This window comes from Pocillopora verrucosa, chromosome 1, assembly GCF_036669915.1.
Source record: "Pocillopora verrucosa isolate sample1 chromosome 1, ASM3666991v2, whole genome shotgun sequence".
In the NCBI taxonomy this organism is placed as follows: domain Eukaryota; kingdom Metazoa; phylum Cnidaria; class Anthozoa; order Scleractinia; family Pocilloporidae; genus Pocillopora; species Pocillopora verrucosa.
This window is the reverse complement of record NC_089312.1, coordinates 11,769,194-11,785,020: the sequence shown is the minus strand read 5'-3', so window position 1 is coordinate 11,785,020 and position 15,827 is coordinate 11,769,194. Positions and strand designations below refer to the sequence as shown.

The 15,827-nt window shown below is 38.7% G+C and overlaps 1 protein-coding gene across 1 annotated transcript; it reads left to right on the top strand.

The window, feature by feature from the left end:
* The first annotated feature begins 12,042 nt into the window (after positions 1-12,042).
* Positions 12,043-12,699, top strand: LOC136281917 (uncharacterized). The gene is made up of 2 exons (XM_066168969.1): positions 12,043-12,066; positions 12,319-12,699. Exons 1-2 carry the CDS (start codon positions 12,043-12,045, stop codon positions 12,697-12,699), a joined length of 405 nt encoding a protein of 134 aa, XP_066025066.1.
* The last annotated feature ends 3,128 nt before the right edge of the window (positions 12,700-15,827 follow it).

Below are 15,827 nucleotides of genomic sequence, written 5' to 3'. Positions count from 1 at the left end.
CAGTTGTGTGAAATACACATCTGGAAAAATTCTATATTCCATTAGTACAGTAATCTGGTAAAGGCACTATTATACAATACATCATCTGAAACTTCTGAATTCGAGAATCAGTTTGGTCAGAAGTTGAATCCACTCGTTTCCGCTAACCTCTAATGTTTTTTTACTCGTATGCTAATTTCTTACGTTCCACAAAGCATAATTGTTATGAACTCTCTTGACACACGCTTTTCCAAGATGTTTTTTTTTTTTTTTTTTGAAGCCGGTTTTTTGTGTTTCAAAAAAACTCGCATGCCTGTGTTTTCATCGGGTCAAAACCCGATAAAACACTCCTGCCTCGTTTTTTAAACCTTACAAGAAACCCCAGGAGGAGAGTTAATTGTCAGAGATTGTAGATTTTTTTTGGACAAGACACTTATTTTCGCGTTATTCTTACCACGTAAGAAGCTGGAACACAAGCAACGTAACATTCTAGTAGATGACTTCGTTATGGTAGCTGAACCAAGACAGTTAGAGGGCGAATGGATCATCGGAAGAATAGTAGATGTGTACCCCGGACAGGATGGGACAGTGAGAAACGTGAAAGTAAAGACGCCTTCTGGCGGAGTACTCAAAACCATTTACAAAGATTGCAGTGATACAGGAGCCAGGCCAAAGGCTTTGACCAGTAAAATGATGAAGAACATAGTCCTTCATCGGGGCGGAGGAAATGTCACCCGTGACAAAAACATTGTTAATGATTGACAATGAATCGGCAACAATTTGATTGACACTTTTTAATTGTTTCGTAGATCAGATGTCATAAGGTTTCAGTTTCAGTTTTTACACGTGTTTCACTTGCCAACCAGTTTTTTAAGTTTTTCAAGAGTTATATTAAGACCAGAGTCTAAAGTTAACGGGAAACCGGCCTACAGCAGTAAGTCTTAATTAGTTTAGTTTGTACTGTTGGTTCATTACCGCACTTGTTTTTATAATCGGTGTTGTAAATACCCCAATTTTTCGTCCGTTATATTGCAATAGTGTGTCTTTCAGATCGAATATTCCTTCAAATAAACTTGATGATTATACGATTGAAGGTGGTGTTTTTCCGCCCGTCGCTTCGTATTGTGTCACTTGTCCAACTGGATCCATTTCGTTAGAGGGTTAGGGTATTAACAAATACCATCTGATGAGATGATTTCCTTCCTCTTTGGTGATTGTAATACAATATAAACAGCTTCTTGTGCACTGATCTTAATACATTGTCTAGAAATTTTTTACCTACAGTTCTGACTGATTGCTCAAGAGCAGCAATCTTATTTTTCGGCCTTCATTAGTAGTTATAAGTGGTTGTGGGTATGAACAGGCTCAGTTTCTTCAAACTGCACCCGACCCATGTAACGACTATTCTTCTGGCCCCATATAATATCCAAAAGTTTTTTGTAAGTTATAGTTTGGGTTTAAAAGGCCCAAGTTTTTTGATATGAGATATGGATGAAGTCCAGATTGTGTGAAGTCACATTTTGTTGTTGGACATTGGATTAAGTCACATTATTTTAAGTCACGTTTTTGGATATAGTATGTTCCCCTTCTGGTTATAGCATACTAACTTTGCAACTTGTATTAAATTGCGCTCAGGTTTTTTTTGTGGGCATATTTTAAATTATATAAATCCTACGTTAATGAAGAAATGGTTATGATTATACGATCCTTTCATTGATGACTCAGAATTGAAAGATGCTGTAATGTGTAGACCAATAACTGAAGAAACAAAACTAGAAGCTTGTGAATTATTTCAAGAAAGTTTAAAAGATTGGAGTAGACTGACTTGGAAACTTGGTGAAAAAATTAAAAAAAATACCTCGGTAATAATTATAGAATGGCTTGTGATTTTGAGAAATCATGACGCAATTCAGAAATTAGGAAATGTAGTTTGTTCTATTTGTGATAAGCAATTACAAGGACAAGTGGTGAAAAATGAACCATGTTATGTGATGATGGAAGAAAAGACAATGTTGATGGTGCCATATGTTTGTAAGAAAATTGTGGTAAGGATAATGGGTATGAAGTAGCAATTGAATTTGTTGATTATTATAATAATGGGCTTTAAGGATTGTACATAAATCAGTCTACCGAGAATTTTTCATATTGCCCGATATCCTTATGGATTTGAGTTGCGAATTTACTATAAAAAATTAAAATTAAATCTGTTGAACGATAAGAATCATATACTGATAAATTTTTGGTGAAAAAGAGTTTGTTATTCCTCAAATTTAGGACATTCCAGTAACTACAATAAAAAATCAGATTTTATAAACAATATTAAGAATGAAATTAATTCAATAATGGTGTATAGAATAAAGGAGATCAATTCAGAGATAATTTTTCTCTGTGAATACATCCTTATCCCATTTTCAACTAGAGGACACATATTGATGATGACATCATCCAGAACCCTCACCTGAGTTAAAATATCTTGATTGTCATGTGATTTGCCTCATAATGGATCGCAATCAACCAGTATTTTTAATATGATATAGAAGCAAACGACATAGCTTTGATTTTTTTCCTTATAATTTTTATTTCAACTTTCAGTCTAGCTGTACACCTGATCTGGGATATAGTCCCCAATACACTGGATCGAGGTTGACACAACCACCTGCTCTAGTGCCTATAAACAACAAGACATTGCCGATGATACGTTACATAATAAAATTCACTTGTTTTTAAAATGTATGCTCTCCTGTATAGGCCAAATTTTTTATGAGACACTTGTTGTAAGGATTTGATTTCATTCATCCATCTAGAATTTTATCAATACTGGGCCGATGGGTAATTGAAAGTGCACGGTCTACCAAGGCTTGGATTTTCAGTATTTATTACGTGAATGTATCTGTGGAAAAGTCTGTAAATGGTTAAAGCTGTGCATTGTGAATATCACAAACATACCCGTCAGAGATCTTTCCGTGCAAATGACATATCTGGCAGTAAAAACTTACATTCATCTAGCCTTGTGAGAACCATAGAGTTATAAACTCGCCAGCAATAACAATATCCTTAGGCAAATCCTTGATTCCTTCGACAAATCCTTTGTGAAAACATGCATCTTAAACATATTTGACTTTCGCTTGGCTGCGACACGAGACCAAAACACTGCTGTCTACATAATAACGAGACAGTTCCATGAGGCCTTGCGGCCCTTAGATTAGTTTTGAAGTCCAGTCCGTGCGGTTTGAGGTAAAGCCCCAAATACTGTTGTCTTTATGATTAATTAAAAATCGTTTTACGTTTTTTCCTTTCATACATATTTCTTTCGATTATTTTTTATTTGTTTTCGTGTGAAAAACATAATTTTAATAGTTTAATAATAAAAAATGATGAATATGTTCCTCTGTCTAGAATACCAGTTGCTCTAAATCTATTTGTGTTTATGGCTCCCTTGGGTCGTACAACATGAGACGTATAATAATATCAATCCCATGAACCCCATGGTTTTCCAAAAGTAACAATTCCTTGAAGGTTTTTGTGTTATTTTGATTTGTTACCTTGTGGGATTGTAAAGTAGTTGCCAGATGACTTGGAGGCAGTCCGAAAAAATCTGATAAAAACCTGTTCTTTGAATAATCAATTCACCGCATTTTTAAACTGAAATGTGATGAATGCGACATTACTGTATTTGCATGGGATAAGTTTCTACAGTTTAACGGATTGTTCATTATTTATGCTCACGATTGTCATTTTATAAGTATTTGGTTACGATTTGTAAATAGTTATTTAATCTATTTAGGTCAATGTCATGTATCTTTTTAGACACAGGATTTTGATTATTGGGCAGGATCCACTACATCCATCCTGTTCAACCTTCTCATGAAATTGGATGACACCATTTCTTAACCGCGTATATCTTACCCTGAACACTTTGTTGAGACATCATTGTGGTTACCCTATAACACCATAAACAACAACCAAGTACCTGCAAATCTTGAGAATGCTATGTTCGCACATGATGGTCTGCGGTTTTGTTACTATTATGGCGCACATCATGCCATGTGCGGCCTGTCGTTGAAATGTAAAACCCGTCATGTTTTGAATTTAACCTTTTGTTGTGTTTTACTATGTTGATTCGACGAGGATTCATATCCTACGCAGCAACCAGAGAAACTTTACCAAGCTTTTCGCCACTTAATGCCGATTTTGGGAAAGATTGAAACGTTTGACGAAACGAACTACGATTGGAACGCCTAGTGTGGAACGTATCAAGCATACTTCATCGTCCACCGAAATCAAGGACAACCAGCAAGTGGCCGTACTGCTAAGCTTAATGGGAAACAAAAAGTATGGATTACTACGCAATTTGGCCGCCCCAGCCAAGCCATCCATGCCTGTCTTTCAAGACTATCGTATAAACACTACAAGAAGCATCTTGTCACCGAGACCACTGCTCATAGCAGAATGATTCCGCTTTCACAAAGGAACCAACTCGAAGACAGAAATGAGCTGCTGCAGTTGATTGCTTTCGTCGAGAGCACGGCTGATCTGTTCAAGCAATTCTTTATATTCTTTCCTTTTGTCCTCGAACTTTCTCACTTTCTGAAACAACGACCATTCTCCGACCGCTTTCAGAAGCTCTTTCCATAGCTCAACTTTATCAATGGCCAAATTATTTCGATCCTCTAGCTCTCGAAAGAGCGATAATGCATTGGGGATGTCTTCGGGTCTAGACGCCACAAGCCCTCTACACATTAAGATTATGTGTTCATGTTCGTTCAGCTGATCGAGTCGTTGGCTTATCTCAAAAAGAAGGCGATTATATTCCACGTAAGACATTTTAACCGTCGTTGCTATGCATCTACCATTTCGATCGAGCGCAGTTCGTGTAAATTCACAATCTGGCGGAAGAGTTTCATTCGATGTCACGCACAGTGGCTAGGTTTACACGCGATCGAATATACGTCAAATACCATCACATTAGTCCACAGATGGATCTTGGATCGGACTTGGGACTGTGAAGTGCTTACTCCTTTAATGTAGTCTCCTTTCGTGCCATAAAAAATTACTTAGCATACAACCACACGCGTGAAATATATCGCGCTATTGATCAAGAAACAATTTCATAATTCATTTATAAATGAGTAAGTAAATGGTTTAATTGGAAGAAATGCTGAGAAATTCTTAACGCGGGAATTAGTTAACCCAATTGAAAACTCTTTTTCGGAACATGGCTTTGATTTGCATTTAACGATTGAATCAAAGCTCTTGGTAAAGTTGAATATTAATTAACTAATGAAATCACTGAGTTGTTTTAGACCGTAAAAGGTGTCCCATGCATACATCATTTAGAGTACTAAGTTAAAGAAAAACAGTATACGATGTGCTGACTTAAAGTGTATGGCATTATCAGGTCAATCAAAAAAATCAAAGAGTCTGTGAGGTACCCAATCAATGATTTCGGTAATGAGTAGCTATTAAAATTAAGGTAAAAGGGGGGGGGGGAGTAAAGGACAACGTCCGCAAAGTACAAGCTTAAAATAACAGATTTGAACCTTTCCCTCATATTAGTTCAATGAGGTTGAAAGGCCTATTGAACGAGAATGTGCATTGAATTCGCCGTATATGTGACCTATCTTCGCAAATTCAATAACTATTCAATAGCTTAGAGACACTGAACACTCAGTCAAAGTTAGATTTATTGCAAAGAATTGGACTTTTTCTTGACCTTATTAAAGTAGTGTTTCCTTGGCATTTCCCATTTCGTGTTGCAAACATGTGAAAGTCACCGACTGCACTGGTCAAACTGCATTGGCCCTGCGCTGCTACTTCATTTAGCTCCGTTGGTGTCAAGTGTGGAATGAATCCCGACGGGCCTGAATTTTTTTCAGGCCTTATTTCAACTACTAGTTCAGTAGTGATCATAACTGCGAGGATCGCTTATTTAACTTCAGTCCTGGATGTTTAGCTATGAACCTCTACTTCGAGCATAGCCCCAGTTTCCCCCGCTCGCGGGCCTTGACTCTTCAATTTGCTGTAAACAAACCACTTGTGTGGCTTTGTGCGCGGGAATGCGCAGATTTTTGTTTCTCTCAACCCAAGAGAAAGGAAGGAAAGTGTTTCTTAACCCCTTGCACCCTAATCAGAGTTCATTTTCTCCATACTGTTCTCTTTACATTTGCTAAGTGATGAAAAGTAGAATTTGTCCAAAAGTTAAGAGCAATTTGAGTTAATAATCAATTTTCTCAGGGGCCACAGGGTAAGTAGAAAAATAAAACTGGATTATCAACGCATCCCTAGGCCTACTCCTATCGCAGAATTTTGCTAACTCCACTTCATTTAGGTTTTCACACATTTGTTTTATTTGTTGTGGTTGGTTTTAGTGTGGAATTAGTCAAAACGTGCCCCCCGGAACCACAGTTGATGTTGGTATAACTCACCCCACTGAGTTTGACTTCTACTTCTGCAGTCACGCAGGAAATCAGGTAAGGCTTTGTCTCTCTTTAATTTTCTTAGGGCCGAGTAACATAAAACCTCTCCCAAGACTTTTAGTAAACATAGAGCAAACAGTTGGTGAGAATACTTAAACATTGTATCTGTTGGTCCTGATGTGAAAATGATGGAACACTAGATTCTCTTGACAAATTTACAATGGGGTTTGAATCAGCTGGTAGAGAGAATTAACAATCACATGCTGAGAATCATGGTTCAACCACGAAAAAGACACCGACATTACACTTTCAAATAAACAAATAACTTTTAACGACATCCCCCGTTTAACTCACCTAACTGATTACCCAAGATGCAGACTACATCTTTTCGCCATTATTCTAAAAGAATACATTTACGCTAGTAAATGTTTAGACAAAAAAACCAAACATGCAGGAATTTAAAAGAAAAGCTATACTACAATGGAAAATAGAGAATGCGCTCTTCCCTAAGTCACCGATTTTCCCGCGAAGCCTTTTTTTCTGATTTAACCAGCCAATTGAAACAGACACACTAAATCAAAGCCCAAAATCCTATCTTTTTTTTCTATCAGCATTGTCTCTAAATTTACTTTAGAGAGCACCTTAAGAGAGGTTGTCAGTAATTTTCAAGAATCCGGCGACAGAAGCAAAAATTCAACTCTTTTTTTATTTGCTCCAAAAGACCCTTTTGGTGAACTGTTTTCAAAAATAGTACTCAAAAGTTCCAGCGAGTTTTTATTTTGACGAACCATTCTTAGGGCTGTATAGAGAGCCATTGCGAAAAGATTTTCACTAATATCAGAATTAACAAAAAGAAAAAGATCTTAAACTCACCTTCCTCCAGCTAGCTACGCCTGGATTCCTTTACCTCTCGGCTCTCTAAACTTCTTTCCTCTTTTAAGCCATTAAATATCCCTACCCCTTAGATTTCAAATCTCCCTAAACAAAAAGGACCTCTATCATCCTTCCACAATCACGCCCTTAATTCCCCAGTCCCGGAAGCCTCATCCCTTCCCCCTCCCACCTCCGCCTATCTCTTGAACCGTAGATTACTCTCTCCGGTATCCCAAGCCCTCCCTCTCAGATTTCATGGGTATTTTTTAGTTCGCAAAGCCTTTACAGCTCATATGTGGAGGTCAATGAGTCAAATTCTACCAGGTTCAATTTTCTTACCCAGGAATGTGATAGTATGTTCTGATCTCACTTTAACAGTAAAGGAAAAAAAATCACAAATTTTCAATTATCAGTCACGTTTCTGCCTTGGCCAATAAATTTCATTAGATTATGTGGAATTTCACCATCCTTCATGAGTGGGGACAATCTTCGTCTACCGTGCACAATATCTCGCCTTTCCCGTTCTCTTTCTATCAAATGAAATCGCATTCTGAATGCCACCAAATGCGCATAATAGGGGGGGGGATGGTATGGATACTACTCGTGTGCACCTGACGTAAGTACTAGTATGACACAACTGATACGTAAGGGCCTGGATCTCGTCTGCTTTGAAATTAATGTCGTCCCACAGCACGTGATAATGCGAAGGACGGCTGGTGCCCTGCAAGAGGAATGGGCGGGTTCATTAGCGTCTTGTCTTTACTCCAAAAGCAACCAAAGAAGCCAGATTCGAAGATTGGTTTGAAGTTTAGCCTTTAGAGATAGGCGGAGGGGGGGGGGGGGGAGGAATGAGGCTTCCGGGACTGGTGAATTAAGGGCGTGATTGTGGAAGGATGATAGAGGTCCTTTTTGTTTAGGGAGATTTGAAATCTAAGGGGTAGGGATATTTAATGGTTCGTCTTGCAGTGGTGGTCATGGACAAGACAGAAGTCCGCAGATTTTGGCCAAAGCTGTCCAAGTTCATCCTGAGATGTTAAAAGGGATGTACTTCGCCTGAAGACACTTTGTGAAGAGTAACTTAATTAGTTATCGACATATTGCTATTTATTTTAGTTCACACTCCATAGAATTTTGCCACGGTCTTATCCTGAATTTTTCAGCATTTGCTCATTTTCAGAGAACTGAAAATTGCCTCTATATTTGAGATTTAAATTTTCTTGAACCTTATGTAATACTTCCTAGGGAAACACAGGATATTTATCTTTTTCTTTTAAAAGACTGTATATGCCACTAATTCTCTAGGAGATTACAATGGAATGGATTAACCTGACTATTGGTTTTTTTTCTTTTATAAGAGTTACTTAAATTAATCTCTTTTGTGAAAAGAAAACTTGATGATTATTCATGGCGGATGAGAAATAGAATTAAGAGATGAAGAAATTGGATAGTATTAGTGGTCGCACAACTTTTAAAAATATTCTCACCTCTAGACTCAACTAAAACGTAACTTAATATTAGGCATATCAAAAATATATTTTTGTAGAGGTAAATGAATAGTACGTCTTATATTAATCAGAATTTTATTAGCTCAATCAGCTCATGAAAAATGAACATAGCTGTAAGTAATGTAAAAAACAGAATCAAACGAATTAAAAGAAGTGTGCAAAGCATGTCGGTCATGAATGTTATTTGTGTCGTGGTTCAACTTCAGTCTCATCGAAAAAACATTGAATTTAATGAGACTTTCAACTGAACGTGCTGCGAGTTACGAGCGTAGGTGATGTCCAGAGCAGAACTTTTTCATCTTTGGACTTTTTGTGGTTTCTTATAGCGGCATAGTGATTGAAAAGTCTTTTTTGCCTAGTAACCACTCACCTTTTCACCTTTGTGACGTAACACAAATTACAGTTCACGTACGATGCAATACGCCTTAAACTGTAATTCGCCAAAATCATGTTTTCAATGTCTTCTTAAAGGATTAAATTTTGAGAAAAAGTTCGATTTTAATGCGTCTGAAAACATGTCCATTGATTTTTCAACCTAAAATCTATTCAGATTTGTTCAAGTCACGTTGCCAGATTGGAACGGTTTTCTCTCTGTCATTACTAAATGCTAAGTATATTTTTGATAATCTTCATTGTAGAGTTTTAGCCCCTTCACCAGGACTGCTGACCAATTCATTATTCCCTCCCGCATTATGTATCGATACAAAGGCAAGCAAATTGGTGACGAGAATGAAGAAAAGGGATGTTGTCTGATCAACTCCCCAATTCTCAGAGTTACATACCTATGTAAATCAGCAAAGAAAATCACTGTTTGAGAAATGTAGGGAGGAAATGGGTAAGATAAACAGAAGATTCCTCTAATATTTGCGGTTCTGAAGCAGCTCTGATAAAAGACATTTTAGTAGCCGAAGAGTATGTTCAAATAAACTTATTTACTTTGACCTTATCTTCCGGTCAGTGTGGCGGACGAGCTAAAGAGGTGCTATGTAAACATGCCACCCATCTCGTGTTGCTCAGTCAAATTTTTATATTTGAACTGCGCATTTTCAACGAGATGAACTATTTAAAGGAATGACATCCTTTTCGCGACCTACAGATACATTTTTAAAGCTTACCCTTTTGAGTCATTGCAATCAAAGGGATTTTATGGTCGAAAAAAGATTAACTTTTTCATGAATAATCCCAACTCTTCTGGACTTTTCCTAAAGTTAAATACTTATATACAAATTTATTGATCTGACAGTAAAAGGCGCTTGTTTCCCTCTTAAAAGATTGAGTATTGAAAGTAATCACGTTTTACGATTAATTATCTCAAAGGTCACTTAATGAAAAGGCTTTACAAAATAAAAGCGTTTTCTTGAGAATTGCACGCTGTAATAGCACTCTGTAAAATAACCCACAACTCATCCCTCATTCTTCTTGGCAAGGAGAATGACTCCCTTAGGGGTAATAGTTTGCAAAGCCTCTCCTCCACAAGCTAACCGAAGTTCCTAATTCTGTCCTGCTAACCACTGTCATGTTTTCGAAAGCATTGGATCCAGGTTACACTAGAGTGGACCCCTGGAGGAAGATTCCACTGGATCACTGCGTTCTCTCATAACATTGGCTTATGGTTTGACACCAGTGGTTGGCCTGGCAGTGACCTTGTCTAGAAGAAGAGATAAGGATAACATTTGATGTTCAGAGACAGAAAATATATGCCATTCAACACTTATGCATATCATGTAACCACAATAGCTTGCCGGGACTATCGCTTTTCCCCAGGTCACTTCAGATATACAGATAGTTTGTATTCTAAGAGCTAAACTCAATTAAAATTTCATGAGCAGAATAAAGTTATTATGTTTTCATAAAAATAAACTCCAAATTATTCAACTGCCACAATGAAATGAACATAACCCTCTCTGCAATCACCAATTTTTGGAAAAAGGAAATCATCTCGCACACTTCACTGAAATGACCATTCGAGGTAATAAACAATATTGCACAGGGTTTCAATGTAATGAAAAGGTCATACCTCTAGGATGTTACTTCCCAACTCCACTCCTTGTCGATATAGTGGCAGGTGATTGTCAGATATGATTCGGTGGCATGGCTCGTCCAGCCGTCTGTTGTTAAGCAACAGCAATAGCATCAGCAATTCACTATTCAGTTCAGTTTTCTTTTGCTCGTAGAGTTCCAGCAATGCGTTATCCGAGAAGTGCTGTCTGGAAGGTATTGTATACCTAGGCTCAAGAATATGAACTGCGGTCTGAAATCCTGAATTTTGTACAACACTGAATGGGCGTAGATTCTTTGATGATAAATTGCAGATTGCACCAAAAATTGCATTCACTCTGCTCGAATTGTGTGGCAGTCTGGTCGCAAATAACACTAAAAGAGCCTCCTGGCCTGAATGAGTAGTTTGCTGTATAGAAGCTGTGGCATCTGAGAATTCTGAGGATGTAGACTGTAGATATCTGCTGTGTTTTCTTTGCACGTGATCGGTTAGGTTTGTTGTATTTCCGTTGTATTTCAATATCACTTGTTCAGGTCCACAACTTGCATGCAACCCTGGTCTTATCCCAAGACTGTTTTCCTTTACAAAGCCGAAGTGTTGCCATATGCTGCTGCTTTCCCCCTTTCTTGTTGGCACTATTTTGTAAGACTTGCTTCTATCTGTCATGTTTCTTACACATTGACTGCTCTTCCAGGAAATTTCTTCCAGAGGGGGACCAACAAAATCCTTGAACTGCCATTTTGAATGCTGAGAAGAATCTGGAGAAAGTTTCGGCGTTATGCACGTATAATTGTTCCTTGAGCTCAGAATAATCATTTCCTATCCTTGATATCACTCACACGTGTCAAAATTTTAACTTTGTACTCAGCTAGTTCCTTCTCTGACAACTTCCTTGAAAGCTTCATTTGCTCCATCTCCTATATTTGTTGGTCGTGTGCCTCAGCGTTCTCTCGATTTTTTTTTGTGATCGGCGCTCTACATGAACACTTTCATTACTTTTCTTTCCTGTGGCTTATCTAGTAAACATCTCTAGGGACTCTTCAAGCTATTCTTCTTCCTTCGCTAATTCCTTGTAAGTTTTCGATCAGCTGGGTAACATCTTCATGCTTCACAACAAGCTTTTCATAGGCATTTTGCAGTTTAACAAATTCTCTTACCTCGGGTGCTGGACGCTTACTTTCCACCATGCTGCGAAGTGATTTTCCAGCCCTAGTTAGTGATGCTTTGGCAGTACAGTGACTGACATTTGTCTTTCGGTAATTCTGCCATGATGTCAAGCTCCTCGGGACTTCAGGTTAGCCAGAAATCGAATGAAATGGACCTTTGGACAATTGACACAATACGGAACGCTGGGAAATCATCAATCGTATAATGAACAACAAGTTCATTTGAAGGAATCATTCGATCTGAAACATACAATCATGCAATATAATTACGAAACATTTGGATATTTACAACACCGATTATATAAAGTGGGTAATGAACCAACAGTACAAACTAAACTAATTAAGACTTACTTCTGTCGCCGGTTTCCCGTTAACATTAGACGGCAGAAGAAGGAAAAAGCCGCAGTCCTCACGCAGCGAAAACATTGAAGAACAACAGTTACATGGATGATATACTGGACTCCGTTCACACTGTACAAGAGGCTCAAGAGCTGACGACCGGAATTGACATTGTACTAGAGAAAGGTGGTTTTAAAGTTAAAGAATGGCAGTCAAACAAGGATCTGAGTAATAACTGCGACCGACAAGATGGAGAAATCAATGTTCTCACTGGTTCAGTTGAAGACAAAGTACTAGGCGTTGTCTCGAACATTGCTGAAGACTCATTCAAGTTCAAAGTGAAGAATGAAGCCATTCGAAATTCTGAACTCAACCAAGCTGACAAAGAGAAGTATCCTCAGTCAAGTAGCGCGAATTTTTGACCCCGTTGGATTCGCTTCAGCCTTCCTGATACGAGCAAAGATTGGCTTACAAGAGTTGTGGCGACAAGGATTTGAATGGGACGAAGACCTTCCTTTAGAAGTTCAACAAAAATGGATCGCCTTTTTCAGGGAAATGAAAGACCTAAACAAGGCCTCCTTTCAAAGAAGCTCACCAGCCAGGAGAGCATCTACCAACTCTCTGTATTTTCGCTGACGCATCCCAAGGAGCTTTTGGTGCATGCGCGTATATGGATGGATGGATGCCTTTATTTAAAAAATAAAATAAACAGAAGCCCTAAAGAGCCACCTGCTATCAAAGGGAGCCCTGAGTATAAACTAAATAAAATACACTACAATTTCATGCGAAATACAAACACGAAGATATAATACACAAATATAAGATATAAAAATTACTCTACTTTGATGAATTATAAACTATGGATCCATAGTAATAAAACGATCGTTTTGCAATTTCTGTCCGTACCGAAGGTAGATGATTAATTTTTTTTGGCGAGTATCACGGCTATATAAATGCTTATTGAAAGTAAAAGAATTCTTAAAAAACGGAGGACATTGCCCATTTCTACATTTGTTCACTAAATTCAAAGTGTGCTTGGATTGCCTATAGGCTAAAGTTGTCAAATTCAGTTTTTCGATCGCATCCTCGCTACTTGAAGCTCTGCATACAATCCTTCCTGCTCGTCTCTGTAAGGACTCTAAAGCATTCTCATTTACTTGTCCACAGCATCCCCACACTGTGTCATAATATTCAATAATTGGTCTTATCATGGAAGTATAAATAATCTTCGCACTATGCCAAGTAATGCAGTAGCGAATTCGGCCAAGCATTCCTACCCTTTTACCAGCTTTAGCTAGGATGAATTTAATGTGATCGTTCCAATTGAGACGTTCATCAAACACCACGCCAAGATACTTGAACTGAGACACACGCTTAATAGAAGTGCCATTTACACTTATGGTAAAAGAATCTATATTGACAAGCGAGGTGATGTGCCAAATACCATAGCTTCAGTTTTGTAAACATTCAAAAACAAACTGTTCTTGACTCAATACACACACAGCGCCATGCTCAATTCTTTATTAAGTAACAACGCCACAGCCCACGTGCAACATAATGTATGCTAATTATGCTAGCTTAAACATGACATCTTCCTTTCCAACGAAAAAAAATAAGAATAAAAAAATTTTAAAAAAAACTAAACAAACAAACAACATAGGTGAACAATTTGCGTGACAACAATCTAGGAATATTACTAGAAATCAATGTCTGTTCCACACTGTTGTGACTTCCAAATGTACTTGAAAACCTGTCCATAACTAACTATAACATGGCCTCGTAGTAAGCAACTGTAAAAGGCCAACACAGTCAATACAGTCAAAACAACTCAATGCCTGGTTATTGAATATGAACAGTCAGTTCATAATATAGTCCTCCCTGAATCTTGCTGGTAGTCTGACAGTCCGGCCACTGGAAGTACACTTGGGGGGTGTTTGTTGAGGACTGCATTGGTTGGATAAGTCCAGGGAAGGCATGCCACCATCAGGTGGTGTAACACCAACCAGCAGGTCGGCCACTGCTAAGGGTGTGGCTGGCAGATCAATAGGTGGTCCCGCAATCACCGGGGGAGACTCATCTGTTGGGAGCAGGTGACGACGGTTTCGTCGGTAGGCAGTACCGTCAGGTGTTGTAACCATGAAGGACCTTGGGGCAGTATGCTGTGCAGTAACAATGGCAGGCTCCCAAGTCTTTCCTTTTCTTATTCTAGCTGTTTCGCCTTCCTTAATAATTGGCAACAGTTTTGGCATTCCGATCATAGTACATTTTCTGCTTATCACTCCGTTGTCGTAGCTTCTGCTGGGGGTTATCAACCACTTGAGGTTTCAAAAGAGACTCTACAGTAGGCAGTTTGGACTTCAACATGCGACTCATAAACAACTGAGCAGGCGACTCTTTCAGTCCAGAGATAGGTGTGTTTCTGTATCCTAAGAGAACTATGTAGGGGTCATTGCCATCTTCACAAGCCTTTCTAAGTAGGTTTTTGATGGTCTGAATTGCTCGCTCACTCATTCCATTAGACTGTGGGTATCTGGGACTAGATGTGGAGACTTCGAATTCCCACTCACTTGCAAAATTACGGAAGGCCTTGCTTTCGAAGGGCATATTGTCAGCAACAACTCCATCCGTAATACCATGTCGGGCATACATGGATTTCCTGCTAGTTATAACAGAGCTAGCTGTCTCGTCTTTCAAAAGACAAAGTTCAGGTTACTTAGAGTAGTAGTCAACCACAACTAAATAGGAGTTAGAGTTCAATTAAAAAATGTCTGTGCCAAGCTTCTGCCATGGTCTCTGAGGGACTTCATGAGGCAGGAGAGGCTCTTTCTGATTCTCCCTTTGATACTTGAGACATACTGGGCATTTGGCAACCATCCTCTCAATTGTAGTAGACATTCCTGGCCATTAGACTACAGCTCGGCCCTTGACTTGCATTTTTCAATACCAAGGTGACTCTCATGGATACAATTTAGGACATCTTGTCTCACCTCTAGTGGGATTATGAGCCTCTGGCCAAGGAACAACAGACCTCCTGCTTCATGAATCTCGCCACGAAGATTCCAGTAATGGGCAACTGATGTAGGTAATTGGCTTCTATGGAAAGGCCAACCACTCTTAACAACTTTACTTGACATCTGAAGGTCTTCATCTTGAGCTGTTGCAGACTTCATTTGTGCCAGTTTCTCTTGGGTCATGGGAAGATTTGTAATGAGGCTAAGGACCATCACCTCCATGTCATCGTTCAAATCAGTATCTGTATGCTGTTCATCCAGAAAGGCTCTTGAAAGGGTGTTGGCTACATACATGTACTTGCCAGGAACATAAGTGATGTTGACTTCATACTTCTGAAGTCTCAGAAGCAGGCGTTGAAGCCCTGGAGACGTACTAACAAGTGGCTTCTTTGAGATTTATACAAGTGGTTTGTGGTCTGACATAACATCTACTGGTCTACCATAAATGTAGTGATTGAATCTCTCGCAGCCAAATACCACTGCAAGAAGTTCCTTCTCTATTTGTGCATAATGCCCTTTTGCTTGGGTGAGAGATCTAA